General features: G+C 32.8%; 1 protein-coding gene across 1 annotated transcript; it reads right to left on the bottom strand.

Moving 5' to 3' along the window:
* Positions 1 to 3,714: 3,714 nt before the first annotated feature.
* On the bottom strand, positions 3,715 to 7,548 carry LOC131940460 (uncharacterized). Its single transcript, XM_059299114.1, has 2 exons — positions 7,194 to 7,548; positions 3,715 to 5,870 (listed from the first exon to the last, which is right to left on the bottom strand). Exon 2 carries the CDS (start codon positions 5,840 to 5,842, stop codon positions 4,016 to 4,018), a length of 1,827 nt encoding a protein of 608 aa, XP_059155097.1. The 5' UTR covers positions 5,843 to 5,870; positions 7,194 to 7,548; the 3' UTR covers positions 3,715 to 4,015.
* Between the last annotated feature and the right edge of the window lie 8,778 nt (positions 7,549 to 16,326).

Genomic DNA, 16,326 nt, shown 5'->3' with positions numbered 1-16,326 from the left:
CATGCATGTGATCCATTTAAAAAAACACTATTGTAATACTTGCTCAAACAATATCCAGGGAAATAAAAGACCTCAGTGCTGCAAGTAAGAGCACCATGATTCTGGCGCAACCAAAGGAACTAATTTTGATTGGCTTTCTATTTCAACAGCTCTAATCTTTTCAAAAAGCCCAGGCACAGACGTTAAAAAACTTTTCCCATCGGTTGGCTTTGCCGAACAAAATAAGATTAATTCCTGTTTGAAATATACTGCTCCTTTTAATATCCAGTCAAAGTCGTTCCACAGTTGAATAATAAATGTGAACTGAATTTTATTATCACCAGTGGTTTCTACGGATTTTAAAGATCCGTTTGTCTGAAGGATGAAAGTTTTCCTGCCTTTTTGAATGCTTATGATATCTTTTGTGGGGCCCATTATCTTTATATTTTGAGTCAAATTGGTGTAGAGATTGTTACAACGAACGTCTGACTCATCATAATATCCATCGTCAAACAGTAAGATATTATCTTGATAAACAACTGGAGTGACATACGGACTTCTCCACAATTGAATCCAGTTTGAACATTTATCATATGAATTGTTTGGGTGAACTGGTTCATTCGTTACAATAACAAATGTACCATTTAGTGAAGTAAATCGAAAACTGCAATTTCCACATAATTTACCAATAGTTGATGTACTTTTTGATGGATTAACTGTTGCAATATTTTTTCCTTCACAGTTGTGAGCATATTTCAGTTTACCAAAATCACACTCAGATAAATTTTTATTTGAATATATAACACAAAGAGTTGATTCAATGGAAGCTAAAGCACATACACTTTTACTTTTAAAATCGTAACTTTGCAATTCAAGTTTACAAGTGCGTTCACTGTTTAGGTCAAATAAATAGATTTCTCCATTGCAAATGTATGCCATGACATTTCGTTTACCACTGCAGTTTCTATAAGGGATGACAAAGTTACTAGGAAAAGAAAGGGATCTCCAATGGTACAACAAAGCTTCGTGTACAATTGCAAGCGCTTCATCGCATGACTTTATCAAAGGGTGAATCAGTAAATTCTCGAGATAATTTCGACTGGCTAAAAATGTTCTGGCTGTAGATAACAGTTCTACAAGACAATTTTTCCTGTCTATTTTCTGGCTATCTTCTTCATTGCTCAACTTCTCCTGGCTCTTATAGTTCTGTATTTCATCAGTTTCTTCTATATCAGTTGCTTGTGTGTTGTTTGTTTCAGTGCCATTGTCTTCTACTTGAGGTGGTTTATGTTGTACATAAGAAATCCAGTTGATGATTGATTCTAAAACTAAATCTTCAGATTTTACTTTAAGGCTATCATCATCCACAAAGGAAAACAACATTGGAAAAGAAAATTCTAGAAATGTTTCAGTCACACAAAAAGGTTCAAAATTTTCTTTCATGAATCCAATTGTAAACTTAATGACATTCTCTGAATGTAAAAGTTTTGCCATTGAATAATATTTAATGTAATTCTCTAATGACATATTTTCCATCACAAACTGCTCACATTCTTCTATAAGAAATGGTACATCCAACAAATGAGAAGCTTGCCACACACTAATTATGTTGTCTAGTGTCAGACCATCAACACCTTTGTAAATTGCTTTGATTATAACATCAAAAATCTCTTTGCTCATGTTCTTTAACACAACACGTTCGTCTTTATTTTCTTTAAAATCCGATCCCAGCAAAGTCTTAAAGAAAGAGGAGCAAGCACTTAAAATAAATTTGTGACAGAAATACTCTGAGCCATCAACCACAACTCTAAAGTCCCTGCAGTTATCTCCCATCCATTCTTTACTCAAACATTCTTGTAGACCACAAGCAAGGGTTGACTTCACCATCTTGTTGAGATTATATCTATATAGAAGAAAGAAATACTTGTTAGAAAAAGGAATACATTTTTATAAAAAAATTAAAAATTACTAACAAAGAATTAAATATTTTTTTTTATAAATACAAAAATCACTCTTTGAAAAGAAATAAGTTACTGCCAGTATGTTAAAGATTCAGTGATTATTAGTGGTAAACTGCTATGTGTATGTGGTATATCTAACACAGGTGAAGACATGAGAGAGCTGTTTTCTACCTAAGACATCTTAGAGCATTCTCAGGACAAAGATGACATAAACATTTTATTCATCTTAAAATAGGGTAAACAAACTGTTCCAAATCAAACAAAACACTTGCCTTTAAGACGTATGAACTTGATGGTGCCAAAAGCTATACTCAAAACAGCTAATTTTATGTAATTCCCTTCATTTTCATGAATATTGTGTTTATAGAAAACCTATAGAGTGCAATCCTACTCTTGTTCACAACAAAAGCAGCTATAACAAAGATGCATTTTGAATAACATTTTCCTGATGTTATTATACATATTTTGTGGTGTCAGCTTTTTAAGGTCACCCATTGAGTTTTTAATAATAGTTTTTGTTTTCTTTAGTGGAAGGAGTTCTATTTAATTGACTGTACATAGTCATAAATTATCAACTATATTTTATGAAGTCATTGCCCTATACATTTTCATCTTCTCTTCTCCATGTCATCCCCAGCAGTATGTTTACAGATCACTTGTAATTCAGCCAAAAAGTTAATGATGAAACTAATGAACAGACTGGGCTTTCAGTATCGCACAACCTCCAGTACAAAGTTTTCATTCATCAGTACAACAAACATTTGCTGTCAAGGACAGTTCTCTACAACTTGCTGTAAATTGCTCTGATAGCATTTCTTTTATTTTCAAGTAGTTTTTTAATTGTATTGTTTAATTTATCAACTATTGAACTATTTGCTTATACACAGTGTATTGAAGGTAAGCAATAAGATGTATTAGGCCATTGAGAGTAAAAAGCTATTCACTTGACTCACTGTAGTTTTATATTGATGCTCAAAAAATTAATGGTTGGAGGTATATTAGGTTGGGCTACATCCATTGTTATTTGTACACAATTTCAACACATTCCTTTATCTCTTTATATTTAAAAAAGTGATGCAGGCTAAAGTAGACCTTGGTAGATTACCTTTGATTTTCTCTATTTTTACTTTTCCTAAACTACTTAATTTATAAAGGTTGGATAAATAAGCAGAGAAACTATTATTCATTATTTCTTATAACATATGAGACAAAAGTAGAGAGTAAATTTTAATTACATAGGGCTATTTCCTCAAGAAATTTTAAAAGTAACACTCATATAATAGTAAGTTTAATGAGGTACTTTTTTTGGATTTTCCATTTTGTTTTAAACTAATTTAATAACTAGTTTTTAGAGTTCAATATTTTATTTCTTTTAAAATGATAAATAACAAAGGTCTATTTAACAAACAAAACAAAAAAATCAACAATAAAAAATGTTTTAACAATCAGTATTGATCACAATCTTTTTTCCAAATAATAACAAATATTTAACATTTTATTGATGAAATGGAACAGTTCAAAAAGTATTAGTACATCTGTCTATTAGTTTCATTTTTGGCAAGCAGTAGAGCTAAGTAAAATCAGTAATTGCATTTTTTGGTATTTTAACTGTAAACCACATGTAGCCTACATTACAAGTTTATGTTAAAAAAAGTAAGCAATATTTGTTTTCTAACAAGACTAGACTACCGTAATGTAAATCTTATTTAAAAACCTATATATTCAATAATAATTCAGTGACATCAATAAGCAAAAACATAAAAAGGATGCACATTATAATATAATTACTGACACAATAACCCGTAATGCTGATTTGCATCTCTTCATGGTACAAATATTTAACTTAAACAAGACAAATATCTCTGGGAACATAAGCAACATTCTTTAACTTTCTTCTTATTTGAGCGCTTGTTTAAAGTTACTAGTTAACAAAGTTTGCCTAAACTTACAAACTTTGTTTAATGACAACTCAGGGTATGCATATCAAGAGATTGTATCCTCTAGTTAAAACAGTTTCAAATTAACAATAATAACCTTAAAAAAACAATAACAAAAAACTAGCATCAAACTTGGGATTATATTAGTTTTGAGCACCAAGATTCTGAGACCACTAATGGAACTATGTTTGAGTCGCTGTCTACTTCAATAACTCTTATGGACTCAAAAATCCCAGGTACAGATTTTAACAAACTAAGGCGCAAAAATGAGTATTTAGAACAAAACAGCAATAACTCATCTTTGTAACATACTGCTCCAAGTAAGATCTGATTTAAACTGGTCCAAAGTTGAGTAACAAGCTTAAAACTAATTGTACTGTTTTTAGCAATTTCTACCTCTTTCAAAGTACCACTTTGTAGAAGAATATACACTTGCCTTCCTTTTTGAATTGTTATAATTGTGTTTACTTGGCTGTCAAAGTCGATTTCCTGAGAAGACTTTGTAGACATATTGCAACATTGTACTTTTGAAGTACCATTTTTGTTATAAAATATCAAAATGTAATCTTGAAAAACACATACTGAACTTACAGGTAATGAGAACTTAAAGTCAACACAGCTAAAAGCACCATCTTCCATTACTGTTTTAAATGTACAATCACCAACAGCAATAAAATCTCTATTTACTGATACTATTTCAAGTGGAGACTCTCCACAAAATGTCTTAAGTGTGGATACCTTCTTATTTTCATCAATAATTGCAAGATTTTTATAACAGCAAAGGTGATTTCTTTTACTGAATTCACAATTGACTTTACCAGTGTTTGAATACACAAAACAAAGTGAGGACTCAATTGATGCTAGCACCATGCTTCTGTGACCATCTTTTGAAGCATTATCCCAACAAGTACCTAACACTAAACCCAAATCAAGCTCAAATGTTCTTAAACTTTCTACATCAAGCAAGTTCAGTTTGTTTTTGTGAATATATGCCATGACATTTCGTTTACCGCTGCATTTTCTATGTGGGATCACTAAGTTACGGGAATAAGAAACAGATGTCCATTGGTACAACAAAGCTTCGTACACAATCTTAAGAGCTTTCTCATTCTCCCTTATCAATGGATTTATTAAAAGGTTTTCGAGGTAGCTTCGACTGGCTAAAAATGGTCTGGCCATTGTCAACAATCCAACAAGATACTGCTTTCTGTCCATCATTTCCTTGTTTGAGTCTAATTTGGAGTTAGCAGTTTTATCCAGCTGATTGTATATAGATAAATCACACTCAGTATTCTCCTTGCTTGCAAAATCAGATGATGATGTCACTAAATTATCTTTACCTGAGTCTTTTGTTTGGTAGCTCTTGTAATTTATATACGAGACCCAATTAATGATGGAATCTAAAACAACATCTTCAGACAACACATTAAGACAATCATCATCAATCAAATAAAGTAATACAGAGTGCTTTAATTCAAGAAAGGTATCGGTTTCAATAAATTGCTCATAATGTTTTTTTATGAAGTCTGTTGCTAAAGAAATCACACTTTTTGAGTTCAAAAGCGTTGCAATTTCATAAAATGTAACAAAATTATCTTGGGACATATTTTCCACTACAAATCTTTCACATTCTTCTATAAGAAATGGTATATGCAACATATGAGTAGCTTGCCACACACTAATGATGTTGTCTTTTGTCAGATCATCAACACCTTTGTAAATTGCATTGATTATAACATCAAAAGTCTCTTTACTCATGTTCTTTAACTCAACACATTCTTCTTTCTTTTCTCTGAAATCCGAACTCAACAAAGTCTTAAAGAAAGTTGAGCAGGCACTTAGAATAAACTTGTGACAGAAATACTGTGAGCCATCAACCACAACTCTAAAGTCACTGAAGTTATCTCCCATCCATTCTTTACTCAAACATTCTTGTAGTCCACAAGCAAGGATTGATTTGACCATCTTGTTAACAATACAATGTTAAAACAACCTGTGAAGTTTCACAAATTATTTTAACCTAAACAGCAATATTCTCTAATGTGGTTGTTTGTTTAACGTATGTATTTAGGTATAATTGATCATAAAATGTGTCAGGTAGATGTTAATTATGATAGTATATTAATATGAGTAAATTTAAAATACAAACAAGTCTTAATATCTGGCTAACTTAACATGGAACTTATAAAGTTAGTAATATCAGTTATTTCCCCTTAATTACAAACATTGCTGTTGCATGGATTTGAAGTTTTACACTGCAATAGTTTTTAGTTCACTTACTCAAGACATCTTACTTGTGAGACATTACATTTACAAAGAATGCTTTTAACTATAGGGATAGCTGCAAAAATTTTACACTAAAATTAGAAATTGTGTTTAATGCCTACCTTTATTTCAGAATTGAAATTTTACTTTAACAATATAACTATAAGTTACTATAACTGGCTTCATTTTATTTTTTTGACTAAGGATTAATATTAATTTTATGTTAATATTTTTAAAACAATTATGTTGAATAGATCATGTTTTAATTTTAAGTTTTATTTTCTATCTAAAATGAAAAACTGAACAGGTTATTAATTTTTTGCCTGATTACAATGTTTTTTACGAGTAAATATTAAGTGGGGAGTTCAATGACCCAATACACAAGAATACTGGTTATTTAATTAATAATAGGCCTATAGACTATAGGCCTAGTGCTTTTAATTAAAATTCAAAAAGATTTTAATATCAATTTAATTGACATTATGGTTGGTAGTTTTAGTAAATGTGTACTTCCTGCTTTAGCTAATAGTTACACGTTAGGCTAAGAATTTAATAATACTAAGAATTGAATGATACTATTAGTTCCTAGTTTCTAAGCAAGAATATAGACAATGATTGGAGTTTTTACTACTGTTGTATAATAGGTAGGGCTTGGGTCAGAAAACCAGCTAAAAGTAACTTTGATACAGTCCTCAGTGGATAATAATTTTATTATGTTCTACTATATACACACAAGGACGGCGGGGGGGTCGTGTTGTAGAGTGCTCTACTGCTAGCCAGAAACACTGCTAATACAAAGTCGGAGTAGTCTAGTAGTAGGGTAGGGCCTAATAAACTAAATTAAATATTAAATTATAATAAATAGGCCTAAGCCTAGTGAGTAAACTTCCCTATTTCTCAAAACAGCAAAATTTAACTTAGGCCTAGCCTTCTAGATCTAGATTTTTTTTACTTTCTTACAAAATACAAGTAGGCCTACTTTAACTAGATCTACCTACTTCTTAGATCTAGTACTTACAGTACTTCTTACTACTTACTACAGTCAACTTACTTTATTTATTTTTTATAATGAATGTTGTAGGCCTACTAAACTAGAAGATCTAGATGTCTAGATCAGAATCTATAATCTATAGATTTTAGAAACAGTGAATTTGTGTTTTAATTTGGTTTTGAATTTAAAAGTAATGACTTAACGGCACGGAGTTCAACTGAGTTGTTTCAGACTGTTTCAAACTCGTTCATATTTCTTAGAAATTGAGAGTGGCTTCCCTTGTAAATCTTCCCAAAATAATGTCTAGTAGTTCCTACACATAACAAGTGGCCAGATTCTCTTTGTGACGACTGCTTCAGCGGTTATTATTAGCCTACCAATTTTTATTTATCTTTTATGTCCTGTATACTGTATAGTCTCAGAGGCGTAGCGATGGGGGGGGGGGGCAGGGGGGACATATCTCCCCAGGCGCCGACCTTAGGGGACGCCAAAATGGGTTGGAAAAAGTAATCGAAAGTTTGAGGGGGGGGGGTGCAAATCGAAAGTTTGATGGGGGTTGTAAATCAAAAGTTTAATGGGGGAGTGCTAATCGAAAGTTTGAGGGGGGGAGGGTGTTAATCAAAAGTTTGAGGGGGTGTGCAAATCGAAAGTTTGAGGGGGGGGGGGGTGCAAATCAAAAGTTTGAGAGGTGCAAATCGAACGTTTGAGGGGGTGCAAATCGAAAGTTTGTCCCCGGGCGCCGAGAAGAGTCGCTACGCCTCTGTATAGTCTACCAATAGTTTGAATGTTATTGTTGAAAAATCCTAATAAAATCATTCTGTTTGTACTTTTGATAAAAATCAGTTTTTCTATTACTACATTAACTTCGATTCTTCTTCTTCGTTTAAAAGTGTATGTTCGATTGTATTTTCTTCAATACAATTTAGTATTGACTGTTAACCTTTATGCGCCATATATGCCGTCGACCCCGTTGCATCCTTCTTTTCTTATGTGATTTGCTTCCATAGACTTTGCAGTGTTTCTTTCAGACGCTTTTCTCTCCGGCGGGGGGGGGGGGGGAGGAGGGGGGAATCATCGGTGGGGGGGAGGAGGGATACATTTTTCGGAGGGGTAGGACACTGGTAAAAGTATATATTTTCTATAAAAATTTCATTTCGTTCGGGGGGGGGGGGGGGGGAGGGCGGTAGACTTTCTTCGGGGGTGGGGGGGGGGGGCGGTAGAATTTCTTCGGGGGTGGGGGGGCGGCGCTCAGCCCCTTCGAAGAGATGCCTGAAAGAAACTCTGAGCCTTTGTTAATCCAAGAACAAACTCCAAAGCCGAAGTTGTTTGATTTTGGAGTTTTCTCTCCTAGATGGTTGGCTGTCCCTAGCCCTAGCTAGCGAACCTCGGTTTAGCTACAATAACAACGAACTTAACCAACTCCATACAAATTTATTAATAACACAACAAAACAACATAGTATGACTAAGAAAGAACAATACAATATTTTTGCAGTAGTTTAATAGTTTTATAGTTACATTAGGTCTCCAATAATTAAATAGGCGTATAGTCCTACTAAACATTAACGTTTTTATTTCAGCAAGCCTAAAGTACCTTTTTTGTCGTATATATAACACAGATCTAATAAAGTTTACCTAATTGCTTTTCTTATTTAGTAATGTAAAATCATTCAGTCATGTGATCTTAAAGCAGTCGCATAGCATCAGTGGCGTCGCTAGGTCGGGTGTCACCCGGTGCGACACTTCGTTGTTTCACCCCCCCCCCCCAAGAAACAAAGTATATATATATATATATATATATATATATATATATATATATATATATATATATATATATATATATATATATATATGTGTGTGTGTGTGTGTGTGTGTGTGTATGTATATATGAAAAGCTCAAATTAAAATTTAGTTAACTAAAAAGGCAACGTGTATTTTAATTAATAAGTGATTATTAAAGAGTTACTTTCTTATAATTCTGTTCATTTCTGTTTACAGCAACATACTATGCACGTATGTCAAGGGTCCACACACCAGAAAAATCTAGCACACGTTTTAAAAAATCAAAAAATAAATAATACAATCAAATAGGCCTACGATATTATATTATTAGCTAGTACCATTGCAGACGGCATTGATTTAGTTAGTTGCCATTAAAATGTAATAGAATAAAAAATTATAAAAATATGTATTATAAAATAAACAAGGAATACTAATTCTGAAACTTCAATAAAGCTAAATAAGTATCCAATGCAGATAATAGCTGCAGATACCTAAGATTTAACAAATATTGTACAAAAAATTGTTTGAAAAAGCATGTTTCGAGAAAAAGAATTTTCAAACATTAAAACTTCAAGTAAAAAATATATGGAACGTTGAGCATCTTAAATAGGCCCTACAGCGTATGTGTTTGAAAAAAAAAACCTACTGTAAGCAATTTCTTCATACGTTTTACCTTTTATAACATACCATTATGTAGGTAAGTGTGATCCATCCTGCAATTAATTTTAACAGAATAACATACCTTTCTAATTGTTCCTATACCACCACTAGCCTGTTGAGGTATATTTTCGTTAGGACCACAGTTTAAATCATGTTTTACTTATCATTGCTGCTGTTGGTCATCCAAGATTCTGGCACAACCAACGGAATTACATTAGACTGAGTTTCTAGTTCAACAACTCTTATCCTCTCAAACACACCCGGTACAGATTTCAACAAACCTGTGTCTACATCTTTGTGCTTTTCTGGACAAAATAGGATCAATTCGTTTTTGTAGTACACGGCACCATTTAAAATCCAATCAAAGTTTTCCCAAAGTTGAATAAAAAATGTTATTTCAATCATAGCATTTTCTGCCATGCATACTGATCTTAAAGCGCCATTTTTTGTAGAATAAAAACATGCCTGCCTTTTTGAATACTGATAATATTTTCCAACGGTCCGTCTACAAAAAGTTTTTGAGTCATTTTTGTATAAATGTTGAAACAATTGCCCTCAGAGCATGTGGTGTACCAACCTCTCTCATATTTCTTTTTATAACAAAATCCAATAATAAAATCTTGAAAAACACAAACAGAACTTGAACCTTCTAGGCTCCCACACTCCACAATATTTAAAAAGTTATTTCCAGGCTCTATTTTAAGTTTCGTATTATTAATGTTAACAAAAATCCCATTGCATGAAATAAGATGCAAACCCGAATGACCACAAGCCTTAGAAATTATTTTTACTTTTTTGCTTGAATCAATAATGGCAATATTTTTTGTTTTACAGGCATGCCTGTATTTTAACTCACGATCCGTATCAACTTCACAGCTTTGGGTTTCTTTCATATAATAAAAACAAAGTGTTGATTCGGTTGATGCTAAACAGTTACCAACACACAAAGCAAGCCCCATCTCCACCACTCGCTCGCTATTCAATTCAAATAAATGTACATTTTTGTTCTGAACAAACGCCATGACATTTCGTTTGCCGCTAGAGTTTCTGTGCGGGATGACTAAGTTACTGGGAAAAGAAACAGATCTCCACTGGTACAACAAAGCTTCATGCACAATTTCCAGAGATTCTAGACTTTCGCGTATTAATGGATTGCCATGAATTTTCTCGAGATAACTTCGACTGGCTAAAAATGTTCTTGCTGTAGATAATAGTTCGACAAGACATTTCTTTCTATCTAACATTTCTCTCTCTGTGTTGAATTTAACATATGGCTGTACACTTTCAGCTTCTACTTCAGAACATGATGTTTCTTTTTCATCTTGTACTGTTAAATTTGACAACTGTTCAGGAAGACTTTGGTCTCTGTCTGAAATATCATCAAGTGCGTGCGTTTCATCATTCATGTCAGAAATGCTTTCTTCCGCAGCGAGATTGCTTAAAGATTTTTCATGACAATCTGCCTCTGATGTTATTTTAACTGTATCTTCTGTAGCTATATCTACACTATTTGTCTCAGCTTGAAACGTTTTAATTTTTCCATAATCAACCCACTTGAGAATAGACTCTAGAACTAAATCTTCTGACTCAACATTGAGATTATCATCATCAACCAATGAAAACAAAACTGGAAATGAAAGTTCAAGAAAAGTCTCAGTCTCACGAAACAAATCAAAGTTTTCTTTCATGAAATTGATCGACGCTGAAAATACACTTTCTGAATTCAAAAGCTTCGCCATTTCACAAAACTCAACAAAATTATTCCGTGACATATTTTCAACCACTAATTTCTCACATTCGCGAATTAGAAACGGAATTTCTAACAGGTGTACCGCTTGCCATACATCAATGACATTATCCAGTGTTAGCCCATCAATACCGTTATAGATGGAATTGATTATAACATCAAAAGTCTCTTTACTCATGTTCTTTAACTCAACACGTTCCTCTTTGTTTTCTTTAAAAGCTGATCCCAACAAAGTCTTAAAGAAAGAGGAGCAGGCACTTAGAATAAATGTGTGACAGAAATACTCTGAGCCATCAACCACAACTCTAAAGTCCCTGAAGTTTTCTCCCATCCATTCTTTACTCAGACATTCTTGTAGACCACAAGCAAGGGTTGATTTAACCATCTTAAGACAGTCAACAGACCTATAAAATTTATTATTAATTTTGTAACAAGCTTAAGTGATTTTTTATTTTAAAAGCTATACACATGTAAATAATGGAATAGTTTGTACAGCGTATATAACCTTTTGTTAATCTTTTCATATGTCTGTCTTAAACTTTTAAAATGCGTACTTCATCAATTACAATCAGACAAAACATTTCAATTTGTAACGTGCAAGCTATGAATAATGCACCAGTTTTATTGTACTTTTTAGCGCAATTTCCATTCTGGAGAATTGCGTTTATTTTCTTCAAAAAGTGTATAGGGCTGATGATTATTTTTAGTTTTATACATTTTTTTAATCAAATGGTACGTCATCAAAATTAATAAAATCGCCACCCGGGTAATTCTAATGCTAATTGATCCAAACTTTAACCTTAATTTTTATTCTTACTCTAACAGAGAAACACACAGGAAAAATACATTATGTATAACACTGTTTGCTAACGAAGGTATCAGACTTTTAATGGGAGCGGAGGTATATAATTTTTTATGAAAAAAAAGAGCGGGGGGCATATGAGATCTAAATATGTAGATTATTAACTGCATTTGTTTAAAAGGTGTAATTTCATAGACATTTTTACATTGTTTTATGGAAAAAAGGAATACATATAAGAACCAAATATATTTTTTTATGTACATTATTATTAATTTTTGTACGGAGGGTGATGGGGTTTTCTGAAATGCTTTACTAAGTAGGAAAGAAGACGATATTTGATTGTACGTAAACCTTGCTAGAAATTAATGAACACCTATAGTAAATTACTAAATCTAATTAACAATTTTAATTATTCCAAGTCGTATTTGGGGGTAGCATTTGGCAGGCCATATTTCTAACAAGCAATTGTGTTCCTTGTAACAGACACTTCACCAAAGTTGAGTAGGGTTCTAAGTTACATTCCACCATGTTTAAAAGTAACTTATTTACAACAGCGAAGCTACAAACCGAAACATTATATATTGTTACTAAGGAATTAAAATTGAATATTTAATTTGTTTCACAATACAAAATTCTTTATATATCAATAGGCCTACCTGGCTCTGCCTAGAATTCGACTTTTGAAGAAGCGTTACAAACAAAATCAGCAAGCTTTATAGAATGGCAGTATTGGCAGTGTTAGTACTGTTAGAAATGGTTTCTCAGAAACAACATCATTTCGGGAATATCCGATAATTCACAGTTTCCGTTTCAGTTTAGAATAATCTTTATTTCTGAAATAGTCATGTAACTTATTTACTTATAAAAAAAATTGGTGATGTTTTAAATGAATGCTTTTTTATGCTTTGATTTTAAGCTAGGTCTATTATTTTATTTTATACAAGACACAATAATGGGTTGACTATTTTCAACATATTAGGTTTTCCCTCTGCTTTCTTTCGCCGAAGCAAATATAACAATAACAAGTTTTAAAATGTGGGCCTACTCGTTTTACAATTCCACAGAGCAGCATACACTAAATTTACTAAATGTTTAAATGTTAACATATTATTAAATACTACATGCATTGTATAAATGCATGTTACCTTTCTTATAACAATGTCTAGCTGACTACCCAACCTGTGATTCTAAACCTAAGGCTTTGAATCGATTTAAATAATTTTAAACATGCTGATGTTGCCCTTTAAAAAAAAATTTAGTAATCAATAAACTGTACACACTAAGTACATCATATTTATTTATTTAATTAAAAAATAACTGAGGACTATACACAGAAGTATTTAACCACAAAATTTATGGAATTATTGACAAATTTAAAAAAAAATTCGGATTAACATTTTGTTAAAGATGTTTTTAGAAATTGTGGTATAGTTATTAATAACCAGTAATCAGGGGCGTAGCGAAGGGGGGGGGGGGGCGGGGGGTGCGGACCGCACCGGGTGACTCCAAGGCAAAAAATAGCAAAATATATGGAGAAAAAGTTGAGGGGGGGGGTGCAAATCGAAAGTTTGAGGGGGGGGGGGGTGCAAATCGAAAATTTGAAAGTTTGTCCCCGGGAAGGGTCGCTACGCCTCTGGGGGGGGGGGGGTGACACTATTAAGTACCGAACCGGTGACACCCGACCTCGCTACGCCACTGCCAGTAATATCACATAATACTTTTTTTTAAAAATAATTAACCATCAATATCACATAATAATTTACTATAGTGTGAAAATTTAAAAAACTCAAATAAAGAAATGTATTTAAAAAGCAGCTCAAATAAAACACTGTAACGTTGTTTAATAAATTATTAACATTGACCAAGTGTATTAAGATTTCTCATTTATTTTTACCAAAACTGTTTATGTTCCGCGGCAGTGTTTCTTCCAGACTTTTTTCTCCGAGGGGGGGGGGGGCGGACTGGTAAAAGATGCCTGGAAGAAACAATTTTCCTCTGTGTATTACATAAATCACTTGACGATCTACAACGCCTCTCCCGGTACCAAGTTCGTGCATTTACTCGTTGATCTTTTTAAAGTAATTGCTTGCTACTTGTGCGTATATGTGCGTTTACCTAGTATGTTGGTTAGTGATCACCTGGGATTTTGGATGGCTTCTGTTGTATTGTTAAAATATTTTTTTCTTTCGGATTTTCTCTCCATTGTTATTTTTCCCCGTTCTTTGTTCGCTTTTCCGTATTCTCAGTTTATTTAGTTCTATGTTCTGCTGTAGATTCCTCTTCTTCAAGTTCTTCTTGCTTGTGGTAATCAACTCCGGTGATTCACTTAATAATTGTCTTTTTAAGATTTTTTTTTTTTAAATCTGGTTTTACAGGACTATGCGTTGTGATTCCACATAGGCGCCCAACTTTCTCCTTCCACTGAATTGGATAAGGGTGTGTGTTTTCACGTCGACGTGCTATTTCTGTATAGTGTGACAGATAAGCAGGACGGTCGATTTCCCTATTAACTTTTTTTACATATCTCAGCTAATCTCAAACGTTCTTCTGGTTTACAAACTTTTTTTTAAAATCTAGGTCAGAATGCTTCTATTTTATTTTTAGGAGAAAGTTTAGGGAAGATTCCTCTCGCTTTACTTTTTTTATTTTTTAAAGATTTTTAATTATATCAACCAGCAAATAGGCCTACTTTTTCTTAAATTGGTAATTTAAAAAATAAAGAAACTTTAAAGTCATAGGTGTAAAACATAAATGTTTATCTGTTTAAAAGCTTATGAATCAGATTGTCAATATTTTTAATTTTTTATTTGAAATGATCCAAGATTCTGGCACAACCAACGGAACTACATTAGACTGACTTTCTAGCTCAACAACTCTTATCCTCTCAAACACTCCCGGTACAGATTTTAACAAACCTGTGTCCACATCTTTGTGCTTTTCTGAACAAAATAAAATCAATTCGTTTTTGTAGTACACGGCACCATTTAAAATCCAAGCAAAGTTTTCCCAAAGCTGAATAACAAACGTAAATTCTATCTTTTTATCTTCTGCCATGCCTACTGATCTTAAAGCGCCATTTTTTTGTAGAATAAACAAGTGCCTGCCTTTTTGAATACTTGTTATATTTTCTGAACACCCATCAAAGATTACTTCTTCGGTTGACTTTGTGTAAAAGTTTAAACAAACTGCCTTAGAAAAATAAGAATCAGAATCCGATTCTTCATTGTAAACACTTTTTGTAGAGAATCCTAAAATATAATCTTGAAAAACACAAACATAGCTAGAGCTGATCAAGCTATTATTCTCCATATTTAATAAATCTGCTTTAAATCTATACTGCACATTTTTATATAAATTGTAACTTGCATTAATAAAAATGCCATTAAATGAAACCAGGTTTATATTTAATCGACCACATATCTTGCAAGTGTCTTGAACTTTTTTTCCAGAATCTAATATAGCAATATTTTTACAGAAACACCAATGACGATATCTTTGATCACCATCTGTATCAACCTCACATCTAGCTTCTTCGCTAAGATAATAAAAACAAAGTGTTGTTTCAGTTGATGCTAAAATGTTACCACACTTCAAGTTGAAATCCATCTCAATCTCGCGCTGGGTATTCAATTCAAATAAATGTAATTTACTATTCCTAACAAACGCCATGACATTTCGTTTCCCGCTACAGTTTCTATAAGGGATGACAAAGTTACTGGGGAAAGAAACAGATCTCCATTGGTACAACAAAGCTTCATAAACTATTTCATGAGCTTCATCACTAGATTTGATCAAAGGGTGAATTAAAAGTTTCTCGAGATAACTTCGACTGGCTAAAAATATCCTGGCTGCAGATAAAAGTTCTACAAGAGATTTTTTTCTGTCTAAGGTTTCGTTTTCTGGTTCCGATATAATATCTGTAGTTTTGCAGCGAATATTTTGCTTTAAATTTAGCAGATTAACATTGGATTCCTGACATTCTACTTGTAATGAAGATTGAACAACACAATTTTGATCAATGTCTAGTGCTGTTAAACTGTTCGTTTTTGTTTCGTTTTCTTTGGCATTTTTGTCGTTTGTTTCTCCTGGTGTTATTTTTACGTAGCTAACCCAGTTTATAATTGATGACAACACTACGTCTTCTGACGTTACACTGAGGCGATCATCATCAACAATGGAAAACAACAATGGAAAAGAAAGTTC

Source organism: Physella acuta, unplaced genomic scaffold (genome assembly GCF_028476545.2).
Source record: "Physella acuta isolate Inbredline_101_S28 unplaced genomic scaffold, ASM2847654v3 ptg000318l, whole genome shotgun sequence".
NCBI lineage: Eukaryota > Metazoa > Mollusca > Gastropoda > Physidae > Physella > Physella acuta.
The sequence above is the reverse complement of the archived record's forward strand: the minus strand, read 5'-3'. Positions and strand labels throughout refer to the sequence as shown.

Coding starts and splice junctions, on each gene's coding strand:
- LOC131940460 (XM_059299114.1), bottom strand. CDS start 5,842: ATGGTCAAATCAATCCTTGCTTGTGGACTACAAGAATGTTTGAGTAAA.